This window comes from Psammomys obesus, unplaced genomic scaffold, assembly GCF_907164565.1.
Source record: "Psammomys obesus unplaced genomic scaffold, mPsaObe1.curated_primary_1811, whole genome shotgun sequence".
NCBI lineage: Eukaryota > Metazoa > Chordata > Mammalia > Rodentia > Muridae > Psammomys > Psammomys obesus.
Window position 1 is genome coordinate 6,440,599 of NW_026596091.1, and position 22,116 is coordinate 6,462,714.

A 22,116-nucleotide genomic window follows, 5' to 3' on the forward strand; every position below is an offset into this window, starting at 1 on the left:
TAGATTGTTATCTTAAAAAAAAAAAATCTTACTTCTTACTAAATTTCAGGTTATGTTTCAATTGTTTCAAAAAGTTAACTTGGTTGGGTTTTGTTGTGGTGGTTTTGTGTGTGTGTGTGTGTGTGTGTGTGTGTGTGTGTGTGTGTGTGTGTATTTTACCAAAAAAATACTGGTTATAAAATGCTACCAATATTATCAAAAGCCCGATTTAATTAAAAACAAAACAAATAAAACAGTCCCTTCTGATATAAAAGGCTGGAGATTTAAATAATAAGAATTTCATTTAATTCAGAATAATGTCAATCTAAGCAGCAGCAGCCATTGGATTGCTGGACTAGGATTCCTGATCAGGAAATTAACTTAGGTGCCTCCTGCAGCACATGTCAAACCGTTGCTAGGTTTACTGTGTAACCCTGCCTCAGCCATCAGAGCTGGGATTACAGGCACACACCAGCGCCAAGAGAACACTGCTTTGTGACAGACACAGTAACTAGTGTTTAAGAGCATTGGAGTTGCTATTAGCAGAAAATCTCCATAGTTAATACCTAGTCAAAAATACAGCGACTATAGTTACAGTTCTGATAGTGTTGTCGGACTTTTACGTCTCCCTCACGCAGTACACATCATCATTCATGCATTTGTCTATTAATATAAAAAAAGCACGTGAGTCCTCTCCTCACCCCAGCCTTGTTCCCTGCCTCCCTCTCCCATCTTGACCTCTTTTCTCCAGCCCTCTGCACAAATCGGAAGGTCTTTTGTGATCACTGGGGATCACCATTGACTGATTACCATTCCGCTTGGTCACCCTGATTTGTTAAAAACAATACAAATGTACTTATTTTCTAAGCTTCTTACTTCCAGTCATAACAAAATAATGGTCATCATCTTCCTTTTTCTTGGCAGTAGACTTTTTCTCTCCACTGTCTGTTCCCTTACCAGATGAGGGTGGTGTCCTGGCAGACGCTGGTGACTTGCCACTTTTGGGGGGCCCTTTAGCTGAGTACTGGCCCTTCATGGCAGTCTGTGCTGACTTTGAGACAGTTTCTGTCTTGGCAGCAGATTGAGGAACAGTCACAATGGACAGCGGGGTACGGCCAGGAGACTTCGAGGAGCCGGGTCTCGTATTCTGGCAGGTACCCTTACTCTGAGGTTGCTTTTTGGCAACTGCAACTATATTCTTACGTTTTGATTCCTGAGTAGCTTTTGCAGAGGACACAGCACAGCCAGGAGCGGCATGATTTGAACTCAAGGTAGACTGAAGTCCTTGTGCTGAGTCTGTCCTTGATTCCAGAGTGCTCTCAGGTGGCTGAGGCTGTCTCCCCGGACCTAGGGCTCTGGTTTTAGCACTGGGTTTTGTCACTTTTGCAGGCGACTGGAAAGGAGAAGGGTTAGGCCTTTGGTGCAGGGTTCCTTTAGGTAGCTTTGGGCACTTTGATGATAAATTTACAGGTGACCCATCCCTGGAAGAAAGATGATTGTGTTTCAAATGCTTTGGTTCCACTTTTCCAGAATGCTTACTTGGCAAAAGTCTGGGCTTGGCCAGCTCTCTTGACTTCTGGGCTGGACTAGCCTTGGTCTTGGTAGTCTTGGGGGCTGTGACGCAGTTTCTCAGTGACCCCGAGGCACACTGTGTAGCGCTAGTTTGGCCGGCTGGATTTAGAGCTGCCGGGGAAGAGGATGCACTGTTGGAAGGAGCATGTGTCCTTTTTGCTGTGTCCTTCAAAGACGCGACCCTGGGATGGGAAAGGGATGCTGGAGGATCTGGAGGTTTACGAGTAGACGACGGGGGAGCTCTCACTGTCGGTGCAGGGGGCGGCACACCTGGTGGGCGGACCTGCTTTTCCTTGCTTTTCGCAACACTCACTGGCGTGCCGGGTTTTAAATTCTGTTTCTGAAACATGCTAACCGCAGACAAAGGGTTCATTTCTGGAGGCTGAGGCGTTCTGGCAGGCGAATCTGGCACACTTTCATTAGAAACTCCTTTTTGAAAGGCTAAAATTTTTTGTTCTAGTGTAGCAAACTGCAGTATTCGACAGGGGTCATATTTCAGCAAAAATCCTTGCAGCGTATCCCAGCCTCCACCAACACGGACCATAACGTGTTTTCCATGAAGCATCTGTCACAAAAACAAAAATAAAAAATAAAACAGTGAAGCTGCAGGGTTTATAGTTTCAATTTGTTCACAATTATGATTTGCATTTTCTATGACCTGTGAAACCTGTATTCGCCAACAGCTTTATTTCAAATTGACAGTCTTGTATTAAAATAATAAATTTAGTATTAGATTAAACAACTAATAATAAAAGCCCTCCACTTTGTAATTAAAATATGTACAAATAATTTGTATCCTAAATCCACATAAGTAATATAGAAAACTGAAATAAAAAATATCGTTCAATGGACTGAGTACTGAAGGAAGAAAAGGAGATAGGAGAGGAGAAAGACAGGAAAAAACCTCATGACAGACAAAAAAGTAATTAGAAAAATAATGACAACTTGTACTTTAAATTTAAAAGTTATATTCGATCAATTTCATCTTTCAAACACATGTAAATTATTAGTATGTCCTGGCAGATAAGAATGTCTGAGAGATAAGAAAGTTAGGGCTAGCCTCAAATACACAGGCTTCCCCTGGCTCTGTGAAGGCAGCCCACACTGGATTCCAGGGCCCCGTCCACACAGCTGGGGGTCCTCCCATCTTGGAGCTCAGCTTTACAGTTTAGCTCGAAGTCCCATTCTGTGCATATCACCTTTACGCCACAGCTTAGGCAGGACTTAACTCCTGGCCCACATCAAAGATCCTGTCTTTCCAGTGAACAGCGGTGGATGCAGACTGGGGGCTGCACAAAGCGCTGAGTGAACGGGATGAATGAGAGCGCAGCACTGAGTCATTTCCACAGCATTCCCTCTAAGGTGCAGGAAACATTCTGGGGGAAGGGCGGAGTGATTTCATCTGCTGGGCAGGGCGCAGCCATTGCAGTGACGAACTACCAGCTGCAGGAGATGGCTGTGCTGAGCCTGCGCAAGGCTGGGCCCATCAGTCAGCCATGGATGGGGAGGGCTTTGGGAAGCCTACCTCTCCCTGCTGACTCCCTGCTAAGAACGGAAGACCCTACAGTCACTTGTTCTCAAATCTCTCTTCCAGTTAGTTTGGGCTAATTAATGTTAAGGAGTCAACTCAACCTGATTTCTGCTTCTATTTGCTATTGTTCAGATTCAGGAAGAGGGGAAATTGCCTTAAATTGTATATCCATTGATGATCCTACCAGACGCCACTGAATAGTTTCGATCCAACAGTTACTCAGATGGTCCTAATTAAACTCAGTCACAAACAAAGCCAAAAGTCATAAATCGGGATGATGAAATTGAGTTGATAGGGATCAGAAGAAGGTAAAAGAGAATGAAGGAGAATAATTAAAATACAATCTATACACGTACGAAATTGCTCAACAACAAAATTGGCAAATAAAAAATTTTGAAGAAAGCTACTTAAAAACAAATGAATTTGGGTGTTTCTCTATGAGCTGGGTACAGGGTGGGAATACTATGATTCTTTGTGAAGTAGAGAAAAATGCAGATGGCTTAATTGTATGTTTAAGTACTTTTATGTTATGTTCCTAAATAAAGAGAAAACAGTTCCTACATTATAACAAAAGTAGAAAGATGTTAAACAGGTGAACATTCCATTTTCTGATCAACAAAAGGGCTAAGTAATCAACTACAGCCAGGACAAAGAAAGGCCATGAACATGGGCATCATGGGCATACTGGCGCATGATCTAAAAGAGATCTGCTTACTCCTCAGAGTACCCATCATTGTGAATGGCAGTATGTTTATGTTTATTTTCTTACTACTAACATTAAACTTAGTGGACATTCTATTTTGTTCATTTCTTCTTAGGGAGTTGATGGATAATTATTCCATTTAAAAAAATCTGAAAAAAAAAAATGCAGTAACTCCCTAAAGTACATGACATTTTTTTCTTTGTATGTTTGTTTGGCTGGTTGGTTTTTGTTTTTGTTTTTGCAGACAGGGTTTCTTTGTGTAGCCCTGGCTGTCCTGGAACTCACTCTGTAGACCAGGCTGGCCTTGAACTCAGAGATCTGCCTGCCTCTGCCTCCCCAGTGCTGGGAATAAAGACGTATGCCACCACCACGCAGCTATATGAAGAGATTTCTCTTTATTTGGATAGTCTCAGCTGTCTTCTGGTTAGTCCCTTGAGTGTGAAAAGCATCTATTCAAACTCATTTGAAATCCATGAAATCAAGCATACCATATTTTCTCTTGTACAGTAAAATTCTTCCATCACTAGCACCCTCTATTCTAATTCTTTTACAAGTAAAGGGGATCAAAAGAAAGTTGGTAAAAAAAAAAAAATCAATTCCAAGACACATGTGTATGAATATAGGCTGTAAACAGCAGACCTACCCTTATAAAGAGTATTTTCTCTCCGAGCCGGTACCTTCCTTCTGATAAATATTCAATAGAAAATCGATGAGAACAACTACAAGGAGGATCCTCAGCAATGTGTTTAACCTGAGATTAAAAACAAGTATCAATATTCAGTGCCTAGTTAAAAACAACAACAACAACAGTCTATTAAAAGTTAAAATGCAAATCTCAAAGATAAAAATTCAAATTCAAAGCCTGTTCAACTATTGAATATCTCTTCTCCATTCCTTGCTGATAAATTTTGGAATCAGACACAGCTAATCTGGCAACATTCATCCTCGAGGATGTCCCCCTCCCTCTATCAGACCAAGGGAAACCAGGCAAGAAGCCACAATCACTGAAGGAGGGCTGACAATGGAGAAGGCAATAAAGTCAATTCAAAACACACGAGCTCATCATTAAGTCTGAACTGTTTTAAGCCTGAATAATTACATTTGTGTCAAAGGCCATCCCAGTCACAAACAGGCTAAGTAAGAATTCTCACTTTTCCCTTAAGACAATGCTAAACTAATATTGTGGGAACACAGATTTGTTGCAAGTTACTGCTAAAATAAGCAAAGCCATATGTCTATATGTTCATGAGTGGGTAAAATTCTTAATATTTCAATTTGGGAAGCATTTTTTCTAGAAGTATTTGCTCTAGTTCAAACACCTCATGAGGAAATGGAAGGAAGGCAAAACATAACTTACTTCTCGCTCTCAAAATCTTGTTTTTTCTTAACAGTTTCAAACATGCACACAATGTATTTTGACCATATCTACCTCCGAGTCCCCCACTTCAACCCCTGTCTCGCACGTGTTTATGTCCCCCTGCCAACATCATCCCTTCTCTTTGACAGTCCACTGAGTACAGGAAGTGCTGCCATATACAAGTGGGTGCTGGGTTAGCCACTGGATCGTGGACAAGGGGCCTCACCTGAAAGTTCTGACTCTCCCTCCCTAATATCTATAGATGCCAACCTGCATCTCAGTTAGGGGTGAGACCTGGCAATCCTGGCTGGCCCCGCCCATGCTGGAATGCTGCCTGCTTGACCTCGCTGTGCAGGCTTATGCAGGCAAGCACAAACACTGAGTTCATGAGTACATCAGTACTATTTCACAATGCGCCTCCATGGCCTCTGGCTCTCAGTCTTTGGACCTTCCTTTCCTTGAGAGAGGCCTCAAGGAAATGGTAAAATTAAAGTAGCTAGGAAAAGACATTCTATATTGTAAACAAAGAAAATAAAGTAAATTGATTAAATGAAGATGTATTTTGAAATATGTTTAAATGAAAAACATTACATATTAGCAACTAAGACAAATATTGGGTTTCTCCTCAAATTACATTAAAAAAAAAAAAAAAAAGGTCTGTTTGAGGCCAGCCTTGTCTACATAGTGAGCTCCAGGCCAGCCAGGGTGGCATGGTGAGACCCTGTCTTAAAACAACAACAAAGTCATAATTATTTTTCAAACGTACTTATCACACCAAGTATATCAGAATATATTCATTTAATTGAACTTAATCCTAATGTTTTAAACACCCTCTACAGATATGCCCAATTTAGCTGTGCACTAAGAGAAATTTATGCTTGCCTTAATTATCTACCAAAAATAAGTTAACAATCACGGAGTCACAGGGTCTGATGAGAATATTATACTAACACAATCTATTTCCCTATGCTGTTCATTTAACAAGAAAATTTCCTTGTAAACAAAGGGGGTTGATCCCTACAAGTCCTCAATAAAGTTCTCTTGTTCACAGACTGAGCACATAGGCACAGAGTGAACATACACACATATTCATTCACCGTCACATTCGACACACACATGAAACAAGACACTGAAATCAGGCGAAGCTGGGAACTACTACATGTTTCTACGCTAGTTAACTACAGTAACTTCACAGGAGGTGTTTCTTTTAGCCATTATGTGATGCAAAATTTCATCTGCATATTTAAAGGCTCCAACATGATGAATCAAATAGTAATTGTCCTATATGCTAAATAACAACCCAGGACATCTGTATACCATATCCATGTATAGGAGGCCATAGAATGTACATATGTAAAGAAATATGCCTGCTTTTATTTTTCACAATAAAAATTCAGATCAGAGCCACTTATTTTCCCGATTAGACTGTCCAAATCCGTGCTAACATTCGGCAATATGAAGTTGTTTGTGCTAGCAGTCATCAGTGGCAGAGTCTACACAAGGTAGTGAGCTGTGGTTAGGAGCTTTTTCTAGATCTACTGACTACATAATTAACAACACTAAAGGAAATAGCTAAAGAAAACAATCTACAATAAAATTGCCTTATTTTCATTCTCACCCCAATATTTTTGTCCATATAGACATAGTTTTTATTATATCAGCATTTTCTCCCTGCTACATTCTATGACATGACTGTCATAGCAATCACATACAATTATTATTCTATGATGATACTGATTCCTAGTTTATGAAGCCTTTGCTCTACTGGAGGATTTTTACATTACTTAATTTTTCTACCATTAGAAATAATAGTACAATAAACATTTTTATTTTATAAACTTAATTATAGTAACATTTTAAAAAGAGTATTTTTGCAGCTCTTAATATTTATTTTTCAAAACTACATATCAGCTTTCATTAACCATAGTAATTCCTAAGTATAGTTTCACCACGATTTATACAGCTTTTAGTTTTCCAGCTTTTAAAACTTTTGCTACTGGAACAAAATGGTATTGTGGAAATTTTAACTTTCTTTAATTATCAAATTTCAACATTATATTTTCTTTTTGTCTGAACACAGTCCCTGCACATGTGCCCATTTCTATCAAATGTACTGCATTCACATACCAAATTATATACTAAATTTTTCATTTAATAAAATGTTTCTTTTTGTTTCCTTTGTTAATTATCATTCTTTAAGGTGTCTAAAACTTAAAGGTTTAGAAATATTGTTTAAGATCTGCAAACAAGTACTTGTGGTGTGGCTCAGCCCTAGCACACACCTTTACTCCGTGACCTCTGAGGATTAAATAACGTCAACCCTTGGTCGAGAGGTGGAGCAAGAAACCAGCTGACAGGAAGTAAACAAAAGGAGGGCATTGAGAGAAGGGTATTTAAGACAGCTTGAAGAAGAGAGGGCTTTTGGCTTTTTCCTCCTAGATCATGGGTGGAGTAGGAAGATCTTTTTCCTTCTAGGACATGGGCACTTTCTCTGTGTCTAGTAGGCTTTCACCCCAGTACCTGGCTCCTGAGTCTTGACTGGTAAAATCAAACGACTGGGAGTTTCTTTCATTATAACAACAGTTTTTATCTACTATATTATTTCTGCTTCCCATTCTGATACTTATAATCATCAAATATACCAATGAGATAATAAAGGTAAATAATTTTGATCTAATAATTTTTTTCAGACTGACATTCTTAATCTGTCTTACAAAGTAATCTGAATATTTATTCTATTTTATTTTATGTATATGTCTGTATGTGTCTGCCAGTGTATAAGTGCATATTTTATATGTATGTCTGTATAGATGTGAGTGTGCACGCATGTGTGAACTCATGTACATGGAGGTAAGAAGTCTATATCAAGTAGGTCTTTTTGTCCTCCTCCTTCTTCTGAGCTCATCAACTGGCTAGATGGTAGGCCTGCGAGTGCCAACAAACTGAGTGTCTCTGCCTCTCCCAACTCCTCCTCCACCCCACAGGACAAGGATTACACAATCCTCAGGATGAAGATTGACCCCCCCCGCCACCCCACCCAGTCCCAGCTAGTTTCTGCATTGGCGCAGTAGATCCGAGTTCAGTCTCTCATGCTTGTACAATGGGCCCACTACCAATTGCTTCCCAGGCCCCGGGCTGAATGACTTATCAAACAAATTATATTTAAAAAGAAAAGAAGCAATTAAAAATATTTACTACTGATGATCTGTTCTTATTATCAAATAACTTTATGCATTAAACTTTTCTTTAAAACACTGCAAATGTAAATGACAGCAAGCAGAAAATGCCTGACATTCCGACTACCTCCACCACTTACACTGTAGAATCTACAGAAGATCTGGAGCCTGAAAGGGCTTGACTCTACCAGTGTCTACAGCACAAACAGGCACTGTTGAGAAGACCACCATGACATGGCCCGCCATATAAAAACTGCATATTGTCTAGGAGGGACAATGTTCAGGGAAACTCCATCAGTTTCTTCTTGCAACTTCTCTTCCTCTCTTATCCTTCTGGTATCTGTGCATCATCTGCTTCAACCACCTTGGATCTCTCTCTCCTCAAAATCACTCAAGAATTCTACTCCGAGACACGGCTTATAATTGTTCCTTTTGTTTCATTTCTCACTACTCCGTTCAAATGTAAACTCTCATCATCTTATGCTTGGGGTAGTACCATAAAACAAACACAATATAACCAAAAAAGCAATCCTTTATTATTTACAAATCAGATTATAATGCTATCATATTTAAAAAAAAAAAAAAACCTCATTGACTTCTTGTGACCTTTAACCCATCACTCTCCGAGTACACATCCATTCTTCACATACTCCCCAAATTCCTCAGGCAGTGGAGATTAGTAAATATATTCTGAATAAAAACCATTTCTCGTTTGGTTGGTCGGTTGGTTTTGGTTTTAGACAGGGTTTCTCTGTCCTGTGTACCCTTGACTGTCCTGGACTTGCTTTGTAGACCAGGCTGGCCTGGAACTCACAGAGATCCACCTGCCTCTGCTTCCCTGAGTACTAGGATTAAAGGCGTGCTTCACCACGCCTGGCTCCATTTTCTTTTATAGTAAGTATTTCTGGTAGCAATTTAGAAATAAATAAAACATGTGACTTCAGCTGGCACAATTTTAAAAAGCACAGCAAATACTTACTGCCTCATGTAGTTCTTCATGCTGACAGCACGTTTTGGGTATGCTGAAGGAGTCTTCAGGCCCAGAGGCATTAAGCAAGGTCTCCTCCAACTCAATCTCTTTCTCAAGTTTCACTAAGACTGGTGGCTCAACTCCATATCTGCAAACAAAGTCAGGGAAGCGGATCACCCCGTGTGTACCCAGCGGATCATCCGTGTGTACCTGACTACACCTCTGCAGAGCAAGTTGGGGACGGGTTACTTCTGGAGTGAAGTCTGTCTGTATGACTTTCCTACAAACTGTCTCACTGAGACAGCTACGGGTCCTTTTCAAATGCTTTGGATTGCCCAAAATCCAAACTACAATCTCTGTATCATAGCATATATGTGTCCTAGAGTCCTGAAAAGCGGCTTTAAAACCAAACTGGTGGTGGACAGGGCTGCTGCAGGCATGAGGGATTCTTACCAAATTCTCCTGATCTGTTTTGAACTGCTTCAAGTTACACATTTCTACCCTGCTCTTAACCTCAAAGTTTTAGGTAGCATTTTCACAATTTCATATGAAATGAAGGTAAATGAAGAAAACAAATGTTGACACATGCTCATGTAGATAAAATAAAGACACAGAACGATAAAACAGAAAATTGCTTACTTCATTTACTCAAGAATCATATTCTTTGGGTATAGAAACTATGATAAAATTAAGTGGCTTAAAGCTATTTATGATGTTGAAATTCTGAAATATTGAGACATACGTACCTTGAAACAATTCGACCAATCTCGAGAAGGCAAAGGTACACCTGTCTGGGGTCTTTATGTAAAACTGTGGAAAAAAATAAGACCATACGTTTCAAGACTCAGATGATAGTTGGAAAATACATTCTGGCAGAGCAGAGAGTGTAGGGAAAGAATAATGAAGACAACAGGCTTATTTGTTTAAAGGGACACTTTTATTGTCTCTACATAGTAATTTCTTCTATACTAAAATAAACAAACAAATAAATAAACTAGCAAGCACAAAGAGAATGGAGAGTGGCCTAGGGTATTTACTTATATAGTATTTCAGGCTATAAAACTATGGATTTAATATCACTAAATTACATTGAAGCCTAGGGCGTCATAAAGGTTCTCGCTGTATAAATATCAGGACTGGAATTCGGACATCCAGCACCATGCAAAGCCAGGAATGGGGGCATACATCTGAAACCACAGTGCTGGGGTAGATAAGGGCAAGATCCGCAGGATCAAAGGCCACCCCACCCACGGGAATTGATGAGTTCCAAGTTTAGCCAAGAAGCCCTGCCTCAAAAATAATGTGGAGAACCCCAACACCAAAGACACCTGACCTTGACCCCTGCCCTCCCCAGAACACACATTACAGACGTCTCAGCAGGAGATAGTGTTAGGAGACAGGCACTTCAAGTTTACTCTATGTAGTTCTCAAACGTAACAAAAACAGGAAGTAGCAATTTGTAACTTACTCTGTGAAGCACTATTATCTTCAAAACAAACACAGAAGCCAGAGAACTATATCATAAGTTTTCATAAGAAAACTAAAAACCAGTTTCTAAGCCTCACAGAAATGAATGTAGCAATCTTCAACACACTAGCAATAAAATCCAGCAGCATACAGAAATTACATGCAATGAACAAGTAGGATTTATGCCAGGAATGCAAATGGCTGAATATATGAAAATAAACCAATGTAATTAATGGAAAACAGGGGTCCTACACCACAAAATAGAGGATGACACAAAAACAAAAGAATATGAAGGAATCTTCTCAAACTCATAAAGGGCATCCATGAAAACCGTACAGCTAATAGCATTCTGAAAGCATTTACATGTAAGTAAACCGCAGAAAATCTGTCTCCTAAGCCAGGGTAAAGATAATGGCATCACTCTCATCAGTCCTATTCAACACTGCACTGTCCCAGGCCTCAACACAATAAAAGGTGAACAGGTAAAAACCTGTGTTGTCTTTGTTAAGCAGTAATACTTAGATATGCAAAGTTCAAAAAATAAGGAAACGAGACAGACTTAAAAAAATTTCAGTTTGAAGCTAGAGATGGCTCAGCAGTGATGAGCACTGATGCTCTTTCAGAGGACCCAGGTTCACTTCCCAGAACCCACGTGACAGCTGCAAACTGTCTGAACTCCAGACTAAAAGAATGTGACACCAGCTTCTGGCCTCCCCAGGCACCAGGCACGTATGTGATACACAGGCAACATGCAGACAAAACATTCATGTGTATGTGTGTGCATATATATGTGTATATGTACATAATATGTATGTATGTAAAACAAAATTTCTAAAAATTTAAAAACTTTAGACAACAAAGGATACTATTAAAAAGTGAAGAATGGAAGAAAATATTTGCAAGTTATATTTGATGGGGTGAAACATCTAAAATACATGCAAAACCTTTGCTAGTCCATAAAAAAGATAAATAGAAATTTTTAAAATGAACAATGGATAGTAGCCCTTTGTGAGATGTAGGATTGGTAAAGATCTTTTCCTAATCTGTACAGACTACCATTTTGTTTTATTGAAGTGCCCTTGGCCTTTCATGTGCATTTTAGTTTCAAGAGGTCCCATTTATTAATTATAGATTTTAGAGTTTGAGCTGCTGGTGCTAACCAGGGCCCAGAGGAACTTGAAGAAGCTGAAGCACCAACCAAGGACTGCATGGACTGGACCCTACACAGATGTAGCTGATGGTTAGCTTGGCCTTCATGTGGGCCACCTAGAAAGAGGGCCAGGAACTGTCCCTGACATGGACTCTGTTGCCTGCTTTCTGATCACTCCCCCCTTGCCAGGCCACAGGGGAGGACAAGCTAAGTCCTACCTAATGAGATGGGGTAGATGGGGAGGGGGAGAAGGGGCTCCCCTTATCTGAGGAATAGCGGAGGTGGAGGGGGGAAAGGAAGAGAGAGTGGGACTGGGAGGAGAGAACAGAGGGGGCTAAAATCAGAGGGGATGTAAAGTGAATTAATTAATTAATTTTAACAAAATGAGCAAAGGAGGAGAAGGAACAATAGAAGGAGGAGGAACAGAAGAGAGGTTCTATCATGGCCTGGTTCTATCATGGCCCTCAGCGCTTATGACTCTTCAACTTTCCTTTCCTGGTCCTCAGAGTCAGAAACTGTAAGGAACTTTGGAACCCTAACCTAACGTGCAAGGTGTTCTGAGCACAAACACTGACTGCACTGATCGGTAGGGCAGCTGCTCTTTGACGTATGAACAGCGTCTTTTACATACACAAAACCAAACAGTCTGTTTCCTCTGAAACAGGTCTTGCCTGATCTATGGCTCGGGCTCAGATTACGGGTGTGTGTGTACCAACACTAGCTATAAAATATTACCATTTAAGGCAGCAAAAAGACCTCCATTTGAACTTAAAATCTACAGAAATAAAGGAATTTATCATGAAATATTTCTAACCGTTCTTATAAATAACCTAAAAATAGTATGTTTATTTTTTATAACTACTTTGAGTTCCAAGCAAATGTAAAAAAGAAATGATCACTTCAATGCCTACAAATGAGTTACTTGTATTGACAGTATTTTTCTTAGTCCTACACTGCCCTTCAGCACTGCTGGAAGATGTCTTTCACATTTAAAAATAAATGGCAATCTTAGGCCTTTTCACAAAGAGTAAGCTCCAAAGGAGAGAATTCAAAGCATCCTCTCCTGCCTCTGATCTCTAAGCTGGATGGCCCTTTAATAAACATCACTGTCAGTAACAATCAGCACACCTGGGTTACAGCACACACAGCCTGCAGGGTCCACGGCATCCTTCTGCACTCTGGGGTAGCCAGAAGCGCACTGAACAGGCTACTGATTACGGGAGCCGGCCACACTGTACAGTGTCCGTGAAGGACTAAACACTAACAAATTCAACTAAAAGTCTGCTTGCTTTTAATCACCAACATGAATCAGGAGCTGTGAACGGAGCCAGTGATGAAACCTCTGTCTGGGAATACAGTGTCCGCTTTGGGGTGTGGCTTTCTTATCACAGCAGTGTACATTCCATGCGTATGCATTTTTATACACGCATATGTTCACGTCTACATACCTATCAATGCTTTGGATTCTGTGTTGTGTGTGTGTGTGTGTGTGTGTGTGTGTGTGTGTGTGTGTGTGTGCACAAAACAGCCAGGCAGTTGCTTCATTAGTACCATATAGACGCTTTTGCTGACTTAAGTAAATGAGAAAAACACATCGACAATTTTTCAGTGGAGCATGTTTTGTTTGTTGGTTTGTTTTTGAGACAGGGTTTCTCTGGGTAGCCCTAGCTGTCCTGGACTCACTCTGTAGACCAAGCTGGCCTCAAACCTCTGCCTCCCAAGTGCTGAGATGAAAGACGTGTGCCACCACTGCCCAATTCTGAGCATGATTTCTTTAATGAAATGTCAAAAGCATTATTCCTTTTAGATAATAAAGGTGGCAGCTACTATTTATAATTAAATCTAAATACTGTAAGCACATTTCACCTGTTATTTCTATAATGATATGGTTAAAGAGGAATTGCTAGTAATTTAGACCTGGTAGGGTCCATCTTCAGCAGCCAACTCAGAGAATTCTACATATATAAGCCTGTATTAATATGAGGGGAAGCTGTGGCACCCCGAGTCACTGTCTAGAAATAAATGTAGAAATGAGGGAGAGACGCAGCCCTCCCAGTTAACACTCCAGCAACAGTACCTACCTAGCCCTTCCGATTCAAAGAGGTACGTTTCATCAACCCCGATGTGCCGACACCAGTGAAGGAAGTTTGCAGTGTTGTCTCTGGCAAAGAACGAACCAGACGCAGCATCTTTCTTACATGGCACTTTTCTCATTGGAAAATTCTAGAAAAGACATGAGGACAAAAAAAAAAAAAAAAAAAAACAAAAAACCGATATTTTACTAGGTGTTTATTTTTAGCAACACAAAGTAAATGTTACATGCATTAAGTGTAACTAAAGACCACAGAAGTTGGAGGGAAAACAATTATCTTCAAGAACGATTTTCTTCTTTTATTTTGTTTTCCAGAAACAAATGCTTAGGAAAACTGAACAACTCAAAACAACACAAGAGCTTCAAAACTGAAAATGACAGCCTGGTAACTACAAAGCATCTCCACGGTGTCTCTCCACAGGGTTCATCCTGAACAGGAGCCTACCCTATGCTACAGATTAACAAATCCTCTGTGTTGCCTCTTCTTCACAGAGTCACAAAGGTCGCCCTGGGCTTCTTTGAGAGACTATAAAATATGGGAGTATTTGTTCACTTTTAAATCAGGTTCCTTGGTGACCTAAGTCTCATAAATCCTGAAGTTTTTATTTTTGTTTTTTAAATATTCTAGCCCAAGAGTACTCTGATATTCCTGCTGCGGCTGAGGCAGAAGAGGGGAGTCCTTTTGCTTTTACTTTTCATTTGGCAATTCTTATGTTTTTAATACAATAGGTACAGTTGGTCTTTCTCCACCACTGCCAGTTTCTTTCTCCCTAGCAACAACTGTGATTACCAAATCTACGCTTCTCTTTTTGGGTGCTATTATTTTCTAGAACGGAAATAGCCTGCATGCATGATTAAATACAGAATATATTATCATTACCAAAAATATACAAATAAATATAGCAAAATACAAAGATGATTAGTATTAACTGAAATCCTCTCACTGACATTTCAATAAAATCTCAATGCAAAGCAATGCATATGTACTTGGAAAACACCGTGCAGACAAAAGTCTACAACCCGATTTGTGTATGTGCATGCGTGTGCATGTACTTTGAAAAGAATGTGCACTAGATAAGCTGTGGACATATTTAAGACTTTAAGAGGACACACTTAAATAATCAATTCTAAAAAAATATAATATTCCAAAGTGTTTAGGTACCATAATTAATTTTTATGAGTTCTCTATTGATTAGCAGGTTATTCTTAACTTTTACATTATTTCTATCTGTGATTTTCTTAGATTGAATTCCTAGAAGTAGAGAATTTTATATACCAAAGGATGTACTTTATTTTCAGTATTACATATATGATACATCTGTGTGCATGTATGTGTCTACAGACACGGAGCTGTCTCACTCATTTCCCTCCCAGAACAAGGATACTACTTTATGTTTCACTATTAGTGTGTCCAAGCTCCAAACTCTCAAAAGCACTTAATAAAAACACTTTCTCTGATAATAAAAAAGAAACCTAATCTGCTTTAGAGCATCACTTTAAAATTATCTTTTAAAAATGTTATGTATTCCACGAATCTTTTTAAATTTGCCACTAAGGCAGCAGATGAAAACTATACAGATGATGATAATACCAACAAGAGAGGTAACCTGTGTGCCAGTGTCTTAGTCATGGCTACTGTTGCTGTGATCAAACCCCACGACCAAGAGCAAGTTCAGGAGGAAAGGGTTTACTTGGATTATATTTCCGAATCACTTCATCATCAAAGGAAGTCAGGTTAGGAGGGCAGGAAACTGGAGGCAGGAGCTGAAGCAGAGGCCATGGAGGAGTGCTGCTTACTGGCTTGCTCCCCATGGCTTGCTCAGCCTGCTTTCTTATGGTACTACCCACAATGGACTAAGCCCTCCCCTGCTGATCACTAACTGAGCAAATGCCCACACCTGCACCCCATATAGACATTTTAAGCTGGAGTTCCCTCCTTCCAGACAGTAGGAATTTTTAAACTGGAGTTCCCTCCTTCTAGCTTGTGTCAACTGGACATAAAACTAGCCTGCATAGTGAAGAACTACCACAAACTCTCTTCTCGAATATAGTAACTGTAGAAGGTTCTACCAATGTTTTTAGGATCTAGCTGCTGGAGATCACCTATCCTAGATACTATTTATAGACTCAATATCAGTGAGCGTTCACAAATACTCCCACAAGTACATCCTTCAGTTGTTGTTTCTGGTGTGTATATACACTTGTGTATGCACTTGTGTGCATGCTCATGGAGATTTGGCTTTTAGGACAGGGACTCTCAGTGACCCTGAAACTCACTGATGAGGTGGACTAGTGGGCCAGTGAGCCTTTGGGATCTGCCTGCCTCTGTCTCCTAGCGCTGGAACTGCAGCCACGAGCTGCCACGTCCATCCTTTCTTTACACGAGTGCTGGGGATCTGAACTCAGGCCCTCGTGTGACATGACAGGCACTTTGCCAACCCAGCCGTCTCACAAGCCGCAAGGTTAATGTTACTACCTCTATTTCAGAAATATTACTTTTCAAATGCCCAAAAAGTTAAATCAACTTTTTGAAGTCTCACAGCTGGTTACAGGATGGAAATACAGCCACAGAGAGATAGTGAGATGCGGACAAGAACAACTGACGTCACTGCTGTCAAATATCTACTTACCCCTGGTTCTTCAGAGTGGCAGGCTTTGACCATGTTTTGAAGAACATTGATTAGCTGGCACAACAGCACTCCATTATCAAGTTCTTCCAATAATCTTTCTGCCTTTATGTCAACACCTAAAAGCACATTGTAAAGCTAAGACCCATCTAGAAGCAGCAAATTCAAAACCAATGGCTGAAACTTAAATATAATCAGATAACAGCAGGAAAACTAAACAAATAAGAGATATATTAAAACAAATAATGTCTAGTGAAATCAAAGACAAGAGCAAAACCTGTGATGCTTAAAGTTCAGAAAAAATACATGTATGTTAGATGAACTCACTGCATGTTGGCACCACCTGTACAGGAAAAAATGTCCTTCTAAGTGAGAAGGATTTTGTTACAAATTATACATTAAATACGGTGCCAGATAACTAACCTGGGGACATCAACTTTTGCCTCTAACATAACTTCTTTAAAAGCATTACAAACTTTAAAAACGTTCCCACCACCGAGCTGATACCAGACAAAACTAGAGTGACTGTTCATGTGTGTTCATCTTCGAAGGGCCTCAGTCCTCTTCAGGCTTGTCCTTCTCATGAAAATCTCAGAACGCTGCAGGAGAGTCTAGAGGTAAGTAACTTGAGGAGCTCCAAAGAAAGCTTCTCAGCAAAGTGGGAGGTCCTGAGTTTGGGTCCCCGAACCTAAAAGTGAGGTGTGTTGGTGTGCCTACGGCCAAGTCAGGCAGATCTTGGGAGCTTGCGGCATCTAAGCTAGCATGCACATGGTTGCACACACACACAAACACAAACATTTACACGAACATGTAAGTCCCCACGCACCCGCACAATGGACACATACACATATACACACGCACACATAAACATGTATACATACACACATGCATACACAGACATCTACACATGCATACTTATACAGGCATACATACACGAAACAAAAGTGGTATTTTCCTCCCCACTGGAAAGAAAGTTCAGAGACTCATCATAATCTTGAATAGAGTAAAACAACGTGATGCCAGGCATTCTCCAACTGGCATTTTCTTTTTGGTTTCCTTTGCTTCTACCTCTCCATGCTCAGAAATAGACTTTTACATAACTAAAGTAGATCTTCCATTTATAACTTTATAGCTCTTACAAGACTGGGATAAAACAGCAAAAAAGTAAAGCAAAGCTAGATGTAAATAAATTTTTAAAATATATTAATATTAATCATAAAATATTGATTATTCAAAATGACTGGCCACGTCAGTAAAACTTCAAGTTTCCTATAATGCAAGACGGAAGGTTGAGGGTGAGAGTATCTTTTTAACTGTATTATACTATATAACCTAAACTATACAGACTGTGAAAACAAGGACCCAATTCTGTTGCTCACTGCAGTGCCACCGGGATCTGGAGCAGTCAATCACTTCTTAAATGAAGATTGAAAAACCAAACAAAACAATTGGTGTCTCCGTAAAGCCTTAAGCCTTACCTAGTAAGCCAGACAACCAGATAGAGAGATCTTCTTGCATAGGCAGCAGCGTGGCTTCATGGCGCACAGCTATCCACTCGTCATACTGACAAACATCAGCCAGTCCCGGGCCGTGTCTGGGCGTCAGGGGACACCTGGGACTTAGAGGCAGATCTTCCCCAAACCACACCTTGACAAAATAAAAAGCAGCTGAGAGAAGGCAATCTGCTTAAAGTCACCGTACTCCACATGTTTGAATAAGTAGACATAAGCAATACAGAATAAGCCAAACTGCACATTAGAAAATATACACATTAGAAGCAAACTGGAATATCTGGAATGTTCTTCATAGTTAATGCAGTGGTTGATGCCAGAGAACACAAAATGAATGACTGGATTCTACTGCAGAGCTAAGAGGATAAAAATTCAACCAAAAAAAAAATTTTTTTTCTCCACTTGTCAGCTCAGGAGTGTACTAGTAACTAAACCAGAATCCCTCCCTATACCTTAGCTAGATAATGGGTTAATAACACCTGCCTTACAAGATTTGTTTGCAGCATCTAGCACTGTCCCTGACAGACAGCAGAAATCAAACAGATGTCTATTGAGCAGATAAGTAAGTGAATATATAGATGGCATCTGCAAACTTGAAATCATAATCGTGGTGTTTTAAAAATTGACTTTTTTTTTTTAATGAAATGTGTGTGGGAGGGTTGTGCATTATTAGTGCATGTGCCCGTGGAGGCCAGGAGAGGGTGTCAGATTCTTTGGAGCTGGAGTGACAGGTGGCCGTGAGCCACTTGATATGGGTTCTAGGACCAAACTCAAGTCCTCTGTAGGAGCAGCTGTGCTCTTGACCACTGAGCCATCATTCCAGCCCCTACAATGCTTTCTTTATTTTCTTTTCCGAATACTTTGATTAAACCAATGGAACAGCAAACCACGCCTGTAAGCAAACCTGGTTTATCATCTGTATTTTTACGACCTAAAACTAAAACATTTTAAAATGACTGTTATACAAGTACCCAAATACCCATCTAACAGTGTCTTTGTTTGTTTGGCCTACTGACCTGCAAAGGCCAAAACGGTTGCTGATATTTTAAAATAAAAAAAATAAAGAATAAAATTACATAAATATATTATCAAACAAACACGTGGAAATATTTGAAATATAAGCAGATTTGCTCTCAGATTGCTTATAGAAAAGACTCAATTGTGCAAATTATGAAAGAGAGAACCATAATGTCACTTTAAAAAAAAAAAGTACAAATGGCTTTTGTCCTCAAGATGAGTATTAGAGCCCACATGAGGTGAGCAGGAAGTTCTTCAAGGGAGGTGACCTGGATGTAAACAGGAGCCTGAGTGATGCCTACGGTGACCCTGTGCAAGGTGTCTGGCTCTGATCAGAAGGGCTCCATGGGGGCAGAGCCGCACAGCTCATTAGAGTGTCAGAGTACATGAGCTGTGTGTCCCCACACCAGGGAGAAGGCGGCAGTAACAAGAGTGTGGCCACATACCTAAAGAATTATTGATCAGGAGGCAGTTTTCTCACTGCTAGAGAAAGGAACAAATACACAGTGGGAGGGGAAAATGAACCTTATGATATTTTAACAGAAAACAAAGTAGCACTCAAAGGATAAAGGACATATCAAAAAGTCATAGGAGCTCTAGTTAAAACAAAAATAGAACAAACAAACAAAAACCAAGAACAAGACATCACGAAGTTCAGTTTCTGTTGACCAACGACTACTGAGCGTGGGGTCTGCTTGCAGTGCGGCTGATATGCCCGGCATCACGCCACTGACGAAAGGTGATTTTCCGTCTCCCAGCAGGTAACAACCACAAACAGCTTCTTGACTCTGGGTGGGACTTCATGAGTGCTTCCCTTCTCTTTGCTGGGATTTCTGTCCTGCTTGAACTTATGCAGACAAACTATAACATTTCCAATCTCCTCTGGCAAGTATAAACTTACATTAGAGAAAGAATTACCAAAGAAACAAACCCCTGAAACTCGTCCTGGGCAATCCCAGCCGGTTCTCCATGTGTGCTGTACCTCACTGCTTCACAACTAGCCTGCAAAACATGAATTACTGTCCTCACCCTGTAGGTGATGAACCAGGCAGAGCAGGCATGACAACTTGCCAGCCTCTCACGACGAGGCTGGCAAAAGTGGGATCGGAACTCAGCTGTGACTGGCTCTAAAGTTCTGACTTTCAAAAGATGGATTTATTAGCAACTGACTGTATCTTTCAAGGTAGAAAGATTCAGTTTCGCTCTTGCCTTTGATTTAATATTTAATTGTCCTATTACTGTCTATCCAAGGAAAGAAAACAAAAGGACAGAAAGACAATGAACACAGCAAACACCAACTTCATACTGCCATGACTTCTGTGATTCCCCATGGCGGGCTTTGCCCAATCACAAACAGCAACAACAACAAACAAACAAACAACAAAAACAAAAGAAAAAACCTACTCTTTAAAGATTCTGATTTTAACACAATCAGGTAAAGGCTCACTGATAAAGTGACGCGCAGTACCTCACCAAGACTTGTTGCTTGTATTTGTACTTTGCTAACTGCTCCTTCAGCTGCAGTTACGATCACGGGCCACACTGTAAAGAGGGGATGCTATAAAGCATGCTACTTATTTTCCACTGACCCACTAACCCCCAAATTCTTTGATTCTTTCAGCTATCTTGCACAAGTAAAACTCAGAATTAAAATGTTCTTGGAACTAGAAAGTTGAAATACAGTATTCCTATTGTTAAAATGTGGTGTTAAAAAAACGCCATAAAAGGAATTAAATCAATAATATCAATTCATAGTTTACATTTATCTTTCACAAAAAGAAAACTTACTTGGATTGCAGGCTGCATGGTCATCTACCCTGAGGTGGAGAGAGAAGGAATTAGGATGCAGATTACGGCACAGGTCCTGCTCCCTCAAACCCCAAATGATGAGAATGAGGTGTGTGCCTTATTGCCTCTTTGACCACACACCTGAGACATTCTCATCTAGTTAGGATAACGTGACAGCGAGGAACTCACATCACTTTTCACTTTTGCCTCCAAAAGGGCATCTGTTACTCGAATGAGAAAGACCTAAAACAGTTTGAAGCACTGGCCCCAGCGAGTGAGGAAGAATTCCTGGCAAAGCCTGCTTCACAGAGCAGTCGCCCACCCCCAAAACTGATACTGAGACTCAGGCATCTTCCCTTGTTGTGATCACATTTTGATGAGTCATTTGAACTTTATGAATCACATGCTTAGCCATAAGCTTTTTCTACTAGACAACAAGACAGTAAAAAAGTATCAATTTCAACTATGAATTAAAAATACTCAATACCTTCCTGTGAAAATTTGTCAGAAACAAAAGAAACAGCAGTGATGGCTCCAAAGCTCTGTCTGCTCTTGAAATCTGCAAAAGAAAGACAAACTTTAGTAAATTAAATCAGGTCAATACAATTCTTTAATATATTTTCAGGAAGAAAATAAATGAAAGACCTAAAGACAGAATAATAGAAATTGCATAAAAGCATGTGTTTGTTGCTTCTTTATGGCAGTTAACATACTGTATTTTTATTAAAAACTACCACTGAAAGATTTTGAGAGAAAATTTAAAAACTATTTATAAGGCAAAAATGTTACCTGTTTCCAAAGTTATGTCCTCCCCCTGAGCTCCCTCACAATATTGCATGCAAGCCAACTATACACCCTGCATTCTCGACAGACAAGCAGACCCTGAGCCAAAGCTAACTGAGGAGCTGAATGAACATCATATCACATTTTCGTTGCAGAAGGCAAAAGACCACAGCATGCCCTTTTTGCTCTCATTTTTCCTTCTCTCCGCCCCAGCAAAAGGCCAAAGCGCAATGAGCATTGCTAACAGCCTGTTATGCTGCGCACCAGCTAATCCAGTGGGGAATACATTTTCTTTTAGCATAAATAACCCTTTGTCCCCAACAAAGGTCCACAGTGTGAAGCTTCCAAGACCACCTCTTCAAAAACGCAGCAAAGAAGCCGTGCCCATTAAAA

General features: G+C 40.1%; 1 protein-coding gene across 1 annotated transcript; it reads right to left on the bottom strand.

Moving 5' to 3' along the window:
* Nucleotides 1-835: 835 nt before the first annotated feature.
* On the bottom strand, nucleotides 836-21,472 carry Gas2l3 (growth arrest specific 2 like 3). Its single transcript, XM_055627935.1, has 9 exons — nucleotides 21,428-21,472; nucleotides 20,941-20,969; nucleotides 18,103-18,271; nucleotides 16,628-16,743; nucleotides 13,987-14,128; nucleotides 10,035-10,098; nucleotides 9,298-9,436; nucleotides 4,429-4,536; nucleotides 836-2,116 (listed from the first exon to the last, which is right to left on the bottom strand). Exons 2-9 carry the CDS (start codon nucleotides 20,962-20,964, stop codon nucleotides 836-838), a joined length of 2,043 nt encoding a protein of 680 aa, XP_055483910.1. The 5' UTR covers nucleotides 20,965-20,969; nucleotides 21,428-21,472.
* Between the last annotated feature and the right edge of the window lie 644 nt (nucleotides 21,473-22,116).